This window comes from Schistocerca gregaria, chromosome 10, assembly GCF_023897955.1.
Source record: "Schistocerca gregaria isolate iqSchGreg1 chromosome 10, iqSchGreg1.2, whole genome shotgun sequence".
Classification (NCBI taxonomy): Eukaryota; Metazoa; Arthropoda; class Insecta; order Orthoptera; family Acrididae; genus Schistocerca; species Schistocerca gregaria.
The window spans coordinates 65,097,692-65,113,661 of NC_064929.1; the positions used below are offsets into that span (position 1 = coordinate 65,097,692).

The 15,970-nt window shown below is 44.7% G+C and overlaps 1 protein-coding gene across 1 annotated transcript in view; it reads right to left on the reverse strand.

Moving 5' to 3' along the window:
• LOC126293582 (aminopeptidase N-like) overlaps window positions 1–15,970 on the reverse strand; it is a 217,492-nt gene that overhangs the window by 57,000 nt on the left and 144,522 nt on the right. The window contains exons 11-12 of the mRNA XM_049986857.1: window positions 11,742–11,937; window positions 1,393–1,667 (exon numbers count right to left, since the gene is read on the reverse strand). Coding sequence (XP_049842814.1) covers window positions 1,393–1,667; window positions 11,742–11,937 — 471 coding nt within the window. The remainder of the gene's footprint in view (window positions 1–1,392; window positions 1,668–11,741; window positions 11,938–15,970) is intronic.

Here is a 15,970-nt window from a genome sequence, read left to right on the forward strand (position 1 = left end):
CACCTCATATCGCTTGCCCAGTCAAAGATCTGCTTAACACAATCTTCCATGAACGTTTTATCTCCAGGAGCCTCCCAGAAGCATGACCTACAGCATCGCATGATCTGAATCCATGTGGAATTTGGCTCAGTGTATATATAAAAGAAGACATTTACCAGGGACACATTCGGTTTCTACCTGATCTGAATGCCTGCGAGCAACATTGTTTTATAGATGCAGCATCTCGTTTATGTTTCTGACGCTCATGTTAAACAAATGCGTCAATGGCAGTTAAAAATAAAATCAGCATTATGCCTTTCTCAATTGTTTGATCTTTTCTACCATTGTTCCATTCCTAATCCATTAAATACGCAAACATTTCTATACGTCATTGTACTGTATGTTAACTGGGGACCTAGAAACGACGGAGAGGCTCGATCCTGCTTCACCCGCAGTGGTCCACAACCCCACGACGACTACCGCAGTCCACCCTTCCACTGCCCCACATGAACCCACAGTTATTGTGTGGTTCAGCCCCCAGTGGACCCCCAGGGAACGTCTGACACCAGACGAGCGTAACCCCTATGTTTGTGTGGTAGAGTAATGGTAGTGTACACGTACCTGGAGAACTTGTTTGCGCAGCAATTGCCGACATAGTGTAGGTGAGGTGGAATAAGGGGGACCAGCCCGTATTCACCGAGGCAGATGGAAAACCGCCTAAAAACCATCCAAAGACTGGCCGGCTCACCGGACCCTGCACCAATCACCGACATAGTGTAGGTGAGGTGGAATAAAGGGAACCAGCCCGCATTCGCCGAGGCAGATGGAAAACCGCCTAAAAACCATCCACAGACTGGCTGGCTCAACCGACCTCGACACAAGTCCTCTGGGCGGATTCATGCTGGGGACCAGACGCTCCTTCCCAATCTGGAAAGCCGTTCTATATGTCGTTCTTACTCTCACAGTACCAGATTTGCAAATGGTGGCTAAAATTGGAAGTAATGATTTTCCAGCAAAAATATGTTCCTCATTAACACGTTAGCATAGCTACAAAGTGTCGCTGCCATACTACAACTACAGCCAGCACCGGACCTCTGTGAGTAGCTGCACTTTAATGATAACCTCCCAGTACTTCCATATGTCAGATACCTGTCATTACAGCAGATGTGGTGTTGGAATGCCTGCTAATCAGCAAGTGCCCAACGTTGTCCACTCAACCTATATGCAGCTGAAGCTAGTTTGCTGCATGCACAAGCCTTCAATAAAAATGATCACATAGGCTGGTTCTGATGGCCATGTCACAGTATCCTGTGCCACAAATTTCACAGTGATTTGAAGGGTATGGACTTAGATGTAGATGAAAGAGACTGCTGCTATGGTAGTGGCATGAGCAAGAGAGAACAGGTAACTTACCAACAAGTTCTCCTGGAGGTCTGAATTGGCGAGCCTCTGGTAGAGGAGAGCGAAGTTGGGCAGGGCGGCCATCCACGGCACGGGATCGGTCTCGCGATCCAGGTAGAGCGTCAGGTCCATCGCCACCTCGTAGTCCAGCTGGCTGGCCGAGGCCAGCGCCAGTGCGTCATCGAGGATCTGGGCTCTGGACAGTGGGTGGATCTGCGACGGGTCGGACTCCAGCTGGGACTGCAGCAGCTGCCAGTTCTGCTCGTCGTACTGCACCCGGTAGTAACCTGCGCACAGCCGTGGGACCAGTGATGTGACCTGCCAGTCAGTCGGAACACTGAGCAAGTTGTACAATGAAACTTCCTGGCAGATTAAAACTGTGTGCCGGACGGAGACTCGAACTCGGGACTTTTGTCCTTCACGGGCAAGTGCTCTACCAACTGAGCTACCCAAGCACGACTCACGCCCCGTCCTCACAGCTTTACTTCTGCCAGTACCTCGTCTCCTACCTTCTAAACTTTACAGTAGCTCTCCTGCGAACCTGTAGCTTCTGTAAAGTTTGGAAGGTAGGAGACGAGGTACTGGCAGAAGTAAAGCTGTGAGGACGGGGTGTGAGTCGTGCTTGGGTAGCTCAGTTGGTAGAGCACTTGCCAGCGAAAGGCAAAGGTCCCGAGTTCGAGTCTCGGTCCGGCACACAGTTTTAATCTGCCACGAAGTTTCAGATCAGCGCACACTCCGCTGTAGAGTGAAAAATTCATTCTAGAAACATCCCCCAGGCTGTGGCTAAGGCATGTCTTCGCTATATCCTTTCTTACAGGAGTGCTGGTTCTGCAAGGTTCGCAGGAGAGCTACTGTAAAGTTTGGAAGGTAGGAGACGAGGTAGTGGCAGAAGTAAAGCTGTGAGGACGGGGCGTGAGTCGTGATTGGGTAGCTCAGTTGGTAGAGCACATGCCCGCTAAAGGCAATGGTCCCGAGTTCGAGTCTCGGTTCGGCACACAATTTTAATCTGCCAGAAAGTTTCATATCAGCGCACACTCCGCTGTAGAGTGAAAATTTCATTTTAATGCTAGCTATTAAAACGGCAACGCCGTGACGACTGTATTTAGCAAACATTAAAAGGATCATGGCTGTAGAAACTGCAATATATTGTTATATAATATGGCTAGTCCCACTGGTTAGGATCCAATGGGTGATTTTGATTACAGGCTACAGGACTTGGGGTGGCCAGAATCAATGCCGTACAGTAGTGGTCGTCAAACGTTTTTGTTCAAGATCTTATGATGACATTTGTGGACGGAACACCGGATCACATGTGTAGGAAAAAGTGGGGTAAGACCAGCTAATGGAGTGAAACTGGGTATCAGCGTTTCTAATGTCATTGTTTATGTCTGCTGGTGGAGAGATACAGATCTATACTCCACTGGCCAAGAAGAAGAGCGAATATCTTGGCTTGTTGCTGTCCAGTTCACAGCATCTGTGAAGTTAAAGTTACAAGATTTGCTTGATACAACATTCATTTTGCTTCAAGACAAAAGTTGTTTTGGTAGGTGAAGATAAACAAGACTCACTACATACCGGGTGGTTATAATAAAACTTTTCCTATTTAACACGTTATAACAAGGAAACTAATTACTGTACGAGTACCAAACTTGGTAGCATTAATATCAAGCACATAGGAAAGATAAAAAATGCAGAATCAGCTCAGTCGAAACACTTTTAATGCGCTACTATGGTACATCATAACATTACATACCACTGTGTGGAGTGGCTGCCCAGTCTGAGGCACCAGGCCACGGATAGTACGGCCCATCCTGCTGGAGGTTCGAGTCCTCTCTTGGGCATGGGTGTGTGTGTGTTGTCCTTAGCGTAAGTTAGTTTAAGGTAGTTTAAGTAGTGTGTAAGTATAGGGACCAATGACCTAAGCAGTTTGGGATCTTAGGAATTCACACACCATTACATACCAGTACCATTACTGCTGCAAAAGGGGCTCAATATGGCGCCCATCAGTGTCAAGAGCCTGAAATCTCAGGATTGCATTCTGAACGGCAAAACAAAGCATGTCCATAGGTATGCTGGCTATCTCTCTTGATACGATGCGCCACAGATCAGTGTGAATATTCCCCTGGTAAACAGTGTCCTTCAGGAAGCCCTACGGCCAGAAATCACAGGGAGTGAGATCAGGTGATCGTGCCGGCCGAGCATTTGGAAACGATCGGCTGATAATTCGATCGTTTCCAAACGTGCTTTGGAGACGCAGGTGAACTTCACGAGCGTTTTGTTGTGGGGCCCGATATTGCATGAAAACGGTTGTGTTCAATGCGTCTCTCTCCCGTAGGGCGCGTATGACATGGTGTTGAAGCATGTCACAGTAATTCTGTCCAGTGACACTACACGCCTTTGGTCCTTGAGCGCCGAAAAAAGTATGGACCAATATCGAATGTAGCCATGAAGACACACCATACAGTGACACAGTCACCATACATAGAAACTTCATGCACAGTGACTGGAGATGAAGATCCCACAATCGCCAATTCTGTGTGTCCACCTCAACCATCAGAGTAAAATGGGCTTTGTCTGTCCACAGGATGGTCCTGGGCCAGCCTTCGTTAACTTAAATCCTTGCAAGAAAGTGGAGAGTGAATTCAATACGTCGTGTGTCCTGTGGTGCAAGCTGAAGTACGATATAGATCTTGTATGGATACCATTTGAGAATGGTTTGAAGCACCTTCCGTACACTGGACCATGGGATGTTCCACTGTCATGACACAGCACGGTACTGCCTGACGATCAAGGATTGTACACAGTACTGTCTGCCACAGCAACAGCGATTTCATCAACCACCTGTGGTACAACAGGTCGTCAGCTTCTTCCTGGAGCGACGTCCAATTCTCCAGCTCATTCAAACTTCATCATGCTCCGCACAGGTGGGGAAAGAGGATCCTTCTGTAATTCTTTCAGCTGGCGATATTCTCAAAGGGCAGCTGCAACATTACTGTTGTTTTGATAACAGTGCTTCACCAATAATGCTCTGCTCCTTTTGTACAAGGTCATGTTGACATGTCAATAAGTGCTCAAGTGTGTGAGACTATGAGTCACGATGACAGACCACGGCAACTGGTGGTCGTAGTTGGAACTGGATGGTGGCGCTGTGATGGTTCAAATGGTTCAAATGGCTCTGAGCACTATGGGACTTAACATCGGAGGTCAGTAGTCCCGTAGAACTGAGAACTGTTTAAACCCAAGTAACCTAAGGACATCAGACACATCCATGCTCGAGGCAGGATTTGAAGCTGCGACCGTATGTGTCACGCGGTTCCAGACTGAAGCGCCTAGAACCGCTCGGCCACTCCGGCTGGCCAATTAGCTTGCATGTTATAATATGTTAAATGCGGATAGTTTAATTATAACCACCCGATATAAACGGATGTGCAAAAATTAAGGAAGATAGTAAGTTTCGCATCACATGTCACTGAGAAGTAACATATCTCAGTGAAACTTGGACCGTACATAGAACGAACTGCTATAGTATAGTACACAATATGACTGAAATAAATACGCGTTAGAGCCACAGAAACGACACTTTTATTAAAAAACAATAATTACACTGCCCCCCCATGAACCATGGACCTTGCCGTTGGTGGGGAGGCTTGCGTGCCTCAGCGATACAGATGGCCGTACCGTAGGTGCAACCACAACGGAGGGGTATCTGTTGAGAGGCCAGACGAACATGTGGTTCCTGAAGAGGGGCAGCAGCCTTTTCAGTAGTTGCAGGGGCAACAGTCTGGATGATTGACTGATCTGGCCTTGCAACATTAACCAAAACGGCCTTGCTGTGCTGGTACTGCGAACGGCTGAAAGCAAGGGGAAACTACAGCCGTAATTTTTCCCGAGGACATGCAGCTTTACTGTATGATTAAATGATGATGGCATCCTCTTGGGTAAAATATTCCGGAGGTAAAATAGTCCCCCATTCGGATCTCCGGGCGGGGACTACTCAGGAGGATGTCGTTATCAGGAGAAAGAAAACTGGCATTCTACGGATCGGAGCGTGGAATGTCAGATCCCTTAATCGGGCAGGTAGGTTAGAAAATTTAAAAAGGGAAATGGATAGGTTAAAGTTAGATATAGTGGGAATTAGTGAGGTTCGGTGGCAGGAGGAACAAGACTTCTGGTCAGGTGACTACAGGGTTATAAACACACAATCAAATAGGGGTAATGCAGGAGTAGGTTTAATAATGAATAGGAAAATAGGAATGCGGGTAAGCTACTACAAACAGCATAGTGAACGCATTATTGTGGCCAAGATAGATACGAAGCCCACACCTACTACAGTAGTACAAGTTTATATGCCAACTAGCTCTGCAGATGATGAAGAAATTGAAGAAATGTACGATGAAATAAAAGAAATTATTCAGATAGTGAAGGGAGACGAAAATTTAATAGTAATGGGTGACTGGAATTCGAGTGTAGGAAAAGGGAGAGAAGGAAACATAGTAGGTGAATATGGATTGGGGCTAAGAAATGAAAGAGGAAGCCGCCTAGTAGAATTTTGCACAGAGCACAACTTAATCATAGCTAACACTTGGTTTAAGAATCATGAAAGAAGGTTGTATACGTGGAAGAATCCTGGAGATACTAAAAGGTATCAGATAGATTATATAATGGTAAGACAGAGATTTAGGAACCAGGTTTTAAGTTGTAAGACATTTCCAGGGGCAGATGTGGACTCTGACCACAATCTATTGGTTATGACCTGTAGATTAAAACTGAAGAAACTGCAAAAATGTGAGAAATTAAGGAGATGGGACCTGGATAAACTGAAAGAACCAGAGGTTGTACAGAGTTTCAGAGAGAGCATAAGGGAACAATTGACAGGAATAGGGGAAAGAAATACAGTAGAAGAAGAATGGGTAGCTCTGAGGGATGTAGTAGTGAAGGCAGCAGAGGATAAAGTAGGTAAAAAGACGAGGGCTGCTAGAAATCCTTGGGTAACAGAAGAAATATTGAATTTAATTGATGAAAGGAGAAAATATAAAAATGCAGTAAATGAAGCAGGCAAAAAGGAATACAAACGTCTCAAAAATGAGATCGACAGGAAGTGCAAAATGGCTAAACAGGGATGGCTAGAGGACAAATGTAAGGATGTAGAAGCTTATCTCACTAGGGGTAAGATAGACACTGCCTACAGGAAAATTAAAGAGACCTTTGGAGAGAGGAGAACCACGTGTATGAATATCAAGAGCTCAGATGGCAACCCAGTTCTAAGCAAAGAAGGGAAGGCAGAAAGGTGGAAGGTGTATATAGAAGGCTTATACAAGGGCGATGTACTTGAGGACAATATTATGGAAATAGAAGAGGATGTAGATGAAGACGAAATGGGAGATACGATACTGCGTGAAGAGTTTGACAGAGCACTGAAAGACCTGAGTCGAAACAAGGCCCCCGGAGTAGACAACATTCCATTAGAACTACTGACGGCCTTGGGAGAGCCAGTCATGACAAAACTCTACCAGCTGGTGAGCAAGATGTATGAGACAGGCGAAATACCCTCAGACTTCAAGAAGAATATAATAATTCCAATCCCAAAGAAAGCAGGTGCTGACAGATGTGAAAATTACCGAACTATCAGTTTAATAAGCCACGGCTGCAAAATACTAACGCGAATTCTTTACAGACGAATGGAAAAACTAGTAGATGCAGACCTCGGGGAGGATCAGTTTGGATTCCGTCGAAATGTTGGAACACGTGAGGCAATACTGACCTTACGACTTATCTTAGAAGAAAGATTAAGAAAAGGCAAACCTACGTTTCTAGCATTTGTAGACTTAGAGAAATCTTTTGACAATGTTGACTGGAATACTCTTTTTCAAATTCTAAAGGTGGCAGGGGTAAAATACAGGGAGCGAAAGGCTATTTATAATTTGTACAGAAACCAGATGGCAGTAATAAGAGTCGAGGGGCATGAAAGGGAAGCAGTGGTTGGGAAAGGAGTGAGACAGGGTTGTAGCCTCTCCCCAATGTTATTCAATCTGTATATTGAGCAAGCAGTAAAGGAAACAAAAGAAAAATTTGGAGTAGGTATTAAAATTCATGGAGACGAAGTAAAAACTTTGAGGTTCGCCGATGACATTGTAATTCTGTCAGAGACGGCAAAGGACTTGGAAGAGCAGTTGAACGGAATGGACAGTGTCTTGAAAGAAGGATATAAGATGAACATTAACAAAAGCAAAACGAGGATAATGGAATGTAGTCAAATTAAATCGGGTGATGCTGATGGAATTAGATTAGGAAATGAGACACTTCAAGTAGTAAAGGAGTTTTGCTATTTAGGAAGTAAAATAACTGATGATGGTCGAAGTAGAGAGGATATAAAATGTAGACTGGCAATGGCAAGGAAAGCGTTTCTGAAGAAGAGAAATTTGTTAACATCGAATATAGATTTATGTATCAGGAAGTCGTTTCTGAAAGTATTTGTTTGGAGTGTAGCCATGTATGGAAGTGAAACATGGACGATAACTAGTTTGGACAAGAAGAGAATAGAAGCTTTCGAAATGTGGTGCTACAGAAGAATACTGAAGATAAGGTGGATAGATCACGTAACTAATGAGGAGGTATTGAATAGGATAGGGGAGAAGAGAAGTTTGTGGCACAACTTGACTAGAAGAAGGGATCGGTTGGTAGGACATGTTTTGAGGCATCAAGGGATCACAAATTTAGCATTGGAGGGCAGCGTGGAGGGTAAAAATCGTAGAGGGAGACCGAGAGATGAGTACACTAAGCAAATTCAGAAGGATGTAGGTTGCAGTAGGTACTGGGAGATGAAGCAGCTTGCACAGGATAGAGTAGCATGGAGAGCTGCATCAAACCAGTCTCAGGACTGAAGACAACAACAACAACAACAACAACAATTACACTGAAGTCGCCATGGCTTATGATGATCTCCTTGACATTACAGAAGCCAGGACTTGGTTCTTAGTAGGGTGTATGATCACCATGGATGGCCATATGCTCCCATACCCTCCACCAGCCATGTTGACAACTGTTGAGAGGTCACTATAGCACGTGGACATGCTACAGTACATATCCCCAACGCATGCCACACATGTTCAGTGGGATTTAAGTCAGGGAATGGGGTATACCAGCCCATTTGCCAAATATGCTTTCATTCCAAGGCTTCTTGCACCTGCACTGTTCAATATGCAAACATAGTTAAGTCAGGACTGGATGCACCCCTGACAAGGAAGGAATACAGTGTACTGTGGAGTGTATCATGTTCAAAGATTTAGATGCCAGTATGCTGATGCAACATTATGCTTCTTCGCACCTTAGTACCTGAACTACCGGAATGACCATGTCTGAAAGCGTTCTTGGGTGCTTTATGCATTCACAATCCTCACCACATGGCCATTGTCGAACATTATAGTTTTGGTTGTCCAAGTATTATCGTGTGGAGAGGCATAATCTTGCACAGAGGATATTGAACGTATGGACTGGCTTTCCTGCTCCTACGACTTACATCCTATTGACAATGTGTGAGATGCACTGGGAAGAAATATTGTATCACATCCAACGACCATCGAACAGTTGTCAGCTGCACTGATGCAGGAATGGAACGCTCTGCAACAAGCACCCTTTGTCAACTTTGTGGCCACCATGGGGACAAGTTGCAGAAAATGCATCGCCATTTGTGGTAATCACACGCCCTCTTAAGAAGTATGTCACACCTTTTGCAATGTCCAGTGAACCGTTATAAATCGTGGGGACTTTAGAGTAATTATTCTCTGTGAGCAAAAGTGTCATTTTTGTTCATCTCATTGCGTACTTGTTTCAGTTATCTTCTGTATCACGCTGTAGTCGTTCTTTCTATGTATGGTACAAGTTTCAGCGAACGGTGTTACTTGACTGTAACACACTATGGGAAAGTTACTTACGTTCGTAAGGTTTGCACAACAGTGTAAGCATATTACACTACTGGTCATTAAAATTGCTACACCAAGAGTAAATGCAGATGATAAACGGGTATTCATTGGACAAATATATTATGCTAGAACTGACATGTGATTACATTTTCACACAATTTGGGTGCATAGATCCTGAGAAATCAGTAACCAGAACAACCACCTCTAGCCGTAATAATGGCCTTGATACGCCTGGGCATTGAGTGAAACAAAGCTTGGATGGCGTGAACAGCTACAGCTGCCCATGCAGCTTCAACACGATACCACAATTCATCAAGAGTAGTGACTGGCGTATTGTGACAAGCCAGTTGCTCGGCAACAATTAACCAGACGTTTTCAATTGGTGAGAGATCTGGAGAATGTGCTGACCAGGGCAGCAGTCGAACATTTTCTGTATCCAGAAAGGCCCGTCCAGGACCTGCAACATGCAGTCGTGCATTATACTGCTGAAGTGGAGTGTTCCACAGGGATCGAATGAAGGCTAGAGCCACGGGCCGTAACACATCTGAAATGTGACTTCCACCGTTCAAAGTGCCGTCAACGCGAGCAAGAGGTGGCCGAGACGTGTAACCAATGGCACCCCATACCATCACGTTGGGTGATACGCCAGTACGGCGATGGCGAATGCACGCTTCCAATGTTCGTTCACCGCGATGTCGCCAAACACGGATGCGACCATCATGCTGCTGTAAACAGAACCTGGATTCATCCGAAAAAATGACGTTTTGCCATTCGTGTGCCCAGGTTCGTCGTCGATTACACCATCGCAGGCGCTCCTGTCTGTTATGCAGCGTCAAGGGTAACAGCAGCCGTGGTCTCCGAGCTCATAGTCCGTGCTGCTGCAAACGTCGTCGAACTGTTCGTGCAGATGGTTGTTGTCTTGCAAACGTCCCCATCTGTTGACTCAGGGATCGAGACGTGGCTGCACGATCCGTTACAGCCATGCGGATAAGATGCCTGTCATCTCGACTGCTAGTGATACGAGGCTGTTGGGATCCATCACGGCAATCCGTATAACCCTCCTGAACCCACCGATTCCATATTCTGCTAACAGTCATTGGATCTCAACCAACGCGAGCAGCAATGTCGCGATACGATAAACCGCAATCGCGATAGGCTTCAATCTGACCTTTATCAAAGTCGGCAACGTGATGGCACGCATTTCTCCTCCTTACACGAGGCATCACAATAACGTTTCTCACCAGGCAACGCCGGTCAACTGCGTACGAGAAATTGATTGGAAACTTTTCTCGTGTCAGCACGTTGTCGGTGTCGCCATCGGCGCCAACCTTGTCTCAATGCTCTGAAAAACTAATCATTTGCATATCACAGCATCTTCTCCCTGTCGGTTAAATTTCGCGTCTGCAGCACGCCATCTTCGTTGTGTAGCAATTTTAATGGCCAGTAGTGTACTTAGTTTTATTTTCTTCCAACTTGTCATTGCGAGCAACAGAAAAGTTACGGTAGCTCCATAAACTTTGCTTTTAGTGTGAAAATTAGAACAGAATTGTTTGACTCCTTTCAGCATTCTCTATATGTTGACCTTTCAGCAAACATTGTTAAGTTTTCCTGTATATAAAATTTTAAAGAAATGAAATATTTAGTTTTGCTTACTTTGGTCTTCTCATTTTCAGATTTGTAGATGGCTCGCAGTCACAAGCGAAACCGATCGTTGCAAATATAAAACCAGTGATAGCTGCCACGAGTAATGAAAGAAGAAAAGAAACAAAACTCATGTTTCATGTAGGAGAGATGCTATTGTGAACAACTTGTTGTTGTGGTCTTCAGACCTGAGACTGGTTTGATGCAGTCCTCCATGCTACTCTATCCTGTGCAAGCTTCTTCATCTCCCAATACGTACTGCAGCCTACATCCTTCTGAATCTGCTTAGTGTAGTCATCTCTTGGTCTCCCTCTACGATTTTTACCCTCCACGCTGCCCTCCAATACAAAATTGGTGATCCCTTGATCCCTCAGAACATGTCCTACCAACCGGTCCCTTCTTCTTGTCAAGTGGTGCCACAAACTCCTCTTCTCCCCAATCCTATTCAATACCTCCTCATTAGTTATGTGATCTACCCATTTAATCTTCAGAATTCTTCTGTAGCACCACATTTCGAAAGCTTCTATTCTCTTCTTGTCCAAACTATTTATCGTCCACGTCTCACTGCCATACATGGCTACACTCCATACAAATACTTTGAGAAACGACTTCCTGACACTTAAATCGATACTCGATGTTAACAAAACTCGATGTGAACAACTAACTGGACCAATTCCAACCTGGGGACTGAGTTAGCGTTTTGGGTTTTCCAGCCACCAGCTCCTCATGGCCTCACTGAAAGAACTTTCAGGACTACCGACAGGCCCAGAACTTGTTGGGCAGCTCTCACTGATACCCTACCTGTCTGCTGTACGTTCATCACCACCCACTGTTCCGGCGAGGCTGTGATGTCGAGCTCCAGCGGAGTGTCTTGAATCAGGTAGCTGCTCGGCGCGGTGTTCTGGAACATGTCCTGCTGCCACGCCATCGTGATAGGCACTATCCACGGTGCGGTGCCCTCGTCTTTTGTGTCGTCGGGGTCGTCATAGAAGCGCTCCTGCAGCAACAACATCCATCATCTATATCACTATATAAACAAAAGTCGTCGTATAATGTTGTTACCAAAAATATCGAAAAGTTAATGACGGATTTGCTTCAGATTTTTACTCGCTGTTCTGATAAACATTCGCTTGGTTATGCGCTACATGTCTCTTTATGGTACAGGGTATGTCAATAAAAAACGGTTCAAACGGCCCTGAGCACTATGGGACTTAAGTGCTGAGGTCATCAGTCCCCTAGAACTTAAAACTACTTAAACCTAACTAAACTAAGGACATCACACATCCATACCTGAGGCAGGATTCGAACCTGCGACCGTAGCAGTCGCCCGGTTCCGGACTCAGCGCCTAGAACCGCTAGACATCGCGGCCGGCTATGTCAATAAATACGAGATACAGAAACGCAAAACGTTGCATCAAAAAAAAATCTCGAAAAGTTCCATTGATAGTGACCAGGCCAAGTAACCCACGAAATAAGAAAACTACAAAGAACGAAACTTGTCTAACTTGAAGGGGGAAACAATTTGTTGCAATGGTTGCCCGCTAGATGGCACTGCGGTAGGTCAAACAAATGCCAACTGTGTTTTTTTAATAGGAACCCTTTTTTTAAAAAACATATTCGTGTAGTACGTAAAGAAATATGAATATTTTAGTTGGACCACTTTTTTCGCTTTGTGATAGATAGTCACAAAGGTATACGTACGTGCGGACGGTATTTTCTTCGTGGTACATTACCAGTGTTAAAATGGACCGTTTACCAATTGCGGAAAAGGTCGATATCGTCTTGATGTATGGCTGTTGTGATCAAAATGCCCAACGGGCGTGTGCTATGTATGCTGCTCGGTATCCTGGACGACATCATCCAAGTGTCCGGACCGTTCGCCGGATAGTTACGTTATTTAAGGAAATAGGAAGTGTTCAACCACGAGCTGCAACAAATGATGATGGCCAAGTAGGTGTTTTAGCTGCTGTCGCGGCTAATTCGCACATCAGTAGCAGACAAATCGCGCGAGAATCGGGAATCTCAAAAACGTCTGTGTTGAGAATGCTACATCAACATCGATTGCACACGTACCATATTTCCATGCACCAGGAATTGCATGGCGACGACTTTGAACGTTGTGTACAGCTCTGCCACTGGGCACAAGAGAAATTACGGGACGATGACAGATTTTTTACACTCTTTCTATTTAGCGACGAAGCGTCATTCACCCACAGCGGTAACGTAAACCGGCATAATATGCACTATTGGGTAACGGAAAATCCACGACGGCTGCGACAAGTGGAACATCAGCGACCGTGGCGGGTTAATGTATGGTATTATGGGAGGAAAGATAAGTGGCCCCCATTTTATCGATGACAATCTACATGGTGCAATGTATGCTGATTTCCTACGTAATGTTCTAGCGATATTACTACAAGATGTTTCACTGCATGACAGAATGGCGACGTACTTCCAACATGATGGATGTCCGGCACATAGCTCGCGTGCGGTTGAAGCGGTATTGAATAGCATATTTCATAACAGGTGGATTGGTCGTCGAAGCACCATACCGTGGCCCGCACGTTCACCGGATCTGACGTCCCCAGATTTCTTTCTGTGGGGAAAGTTGAAGGATATTTGCTACCGTGATCCACCGACAATGTCCGACCACATGCGATGCGTCAGCGCATTATCAATGCATGTGCGAACATTACGGAGGGCGAACTACTCGCTGTCGAGAGGAATGTCGTTGCACGTATTGCCAAATCATTTTGAGCATATATTGCATTAATGTGGTATTTACAGGTAATCACGCTGTAACAGTATGCGTTCTTAGAAATGATACGTTCACAAAGGTACAGGTATCACATTGGAACAACCGAAGAAAAATGTTGAAACGTACCTACGTTCTGTATTTTAATTTAAAAAACCTACCTGTTACCAACTGTTCGTCTAAAATTGTGAGCCATATGTTTGTGACTAATACAGCGCCATCTATTACAAAGCGAAAAAAGTGGTCCAACTAAAACATTCATATTTCTTTACGTACTACACGAATATGTAATAAAAATAGGTGTTCCTATCTAAAAGAAACGCAGTTGATATCCGTTTGACCTATGGCAGCGCTATCTAGGAGGCCAACCATAGCGCCATCTGGTTTCCCCCTTCAAGCTAGACGAGTTTCGTCCTTTGTAGCTTTTTCGTTTGACGCTTATTTCGTGAGATATTTGGCCCGCTCACGATCAATGGACCACCCTGTACATATAGCAGAATTTTTCGAGATTTTTTTTAAAGAAACATTTCAGTTGTATGTGTTTGGGGAGAAACGATCAATGCAATATTTTACACAGTGATAGTATAATTAATTCTGAACAAAAAATGTTGTATAAACATAGGTCGGCAAATACTTCGTTATGGAGGTAAGGCTACTGAAAGGAACGTTAATTCTGCAAAATTGACGTGCGCAACATGTGCATGTACGCAATACAACTAGACCGTAACGTGATTTTCTTGAAAACAATATTACAGAGAAGTACAGTTATGTTAACAATTTTACATAATGTTTATTTACCTGCATTTAATACACAATGCATTACAACATGCATGTTACATGTATTCAGTTGAAAAAAAACGTATCAGATGTTGTACAGTTCACAAAACAGGTTCGAATATTCCACCATGAACGTCAATGCACTTTTGCGCTCTAGCGAGATAACATGTTGTGTTGCTTGTTCAGTTGCCTGTGGTTGGTTCCTGATCAATTCAGCATCGTCCATGATGTGACGAAGCAGTTCATCTCGTGTATTTACCTTCACACTGTGCACCTCTGATTTCATCCAACCCCATAAACAAAAATCTAAAGGTGTAAGGTCAGGTGATCTTGGAGGCCAGTTAATAGCACCGCCATGACCAATCCAGTAATTAGGGTAGGTGCGATTGAAATGGTGCCTCACACGTAAGGTAACAAGTGGAGGGGCATCGTCATGTTGAAATTCCATTTCGCTTGGCTAAAGGAACGTCTTCCAATAACTCTACAAATGAATATTCCTAAAGATGCAGGAACCTCTCTCCCGTTCATCGCTGATTGATAATAAATAGACCTATCAAAAGGTTACCCATCATGCCGCACCAAACATTTACGGCAAAAGGAACCTTGAAATTGCTGTCCACTTAAGCGTGTGTATTTTCCCGTGACCATCGATGATTATTGCGTGTGTCGTTTATTCCATGTCGTGAAACCTGGCCTTCGTCAGTGAATAGTATGTATGGAAGCAAATAACTATTCTCAATTACCCAGTGACAGAATTGAAGTCGTTGGGCTTTGTCGCCCACGTGGAGATTTTGGACACGCTGTATGTAAAATGGATACAGGTTTTCCGCATGTCATGTTTCCCATGCATGTCTCTGTGGGACATTCATACGCAGGGATATTCTTCGTAAGCTCGTACCGGGACTTTGCTCAGCACTTGTGATAATTTCTTCCTGTTCTAGCAATGTTTGTTGACGTGCTCGCTCGGACGAAAAATGTCTACTTGGAAGAGACACTATTGCACGCAAAGGTCGGACGGTGTGACCGACCGGTTCTAGGCGGTACAGTCTGGAACCGCGCGACCGCTACGGTCGCACGTTCGAATCCTGCCTCGGGCATGGATGTGTGTGATGTCCTTAGGTTAGTTAGGTTTAAGTAGTTCTAAGTTCTAGGGGACTGATGACCTCAGAAGTTAAGTCCCATAGTGCTCAGAGCCATTTTTTTGCACGCAAAGTGATAAACACTTTGGCAAACAGTCTGCGATCAGGTGATTGTCAAGTCATAAAGCGCCTGTGGTATTCTTCTCTTGCAGATATGGTTTTATATCTGCGTATTCCTCATTACTGTAGACGTGTGGCATTGTTAGCAGCGGTTGTACAAACACAGTTAACACCATACACTACACAGCTAACCGATCCTTCGCCGGTACAGTACACAATGCGGCTTACACGGCACAACTGCGCAAACATCGGGTGACTGTACTACGTGCTACGTACGTCACATGAACATAATACGTGGT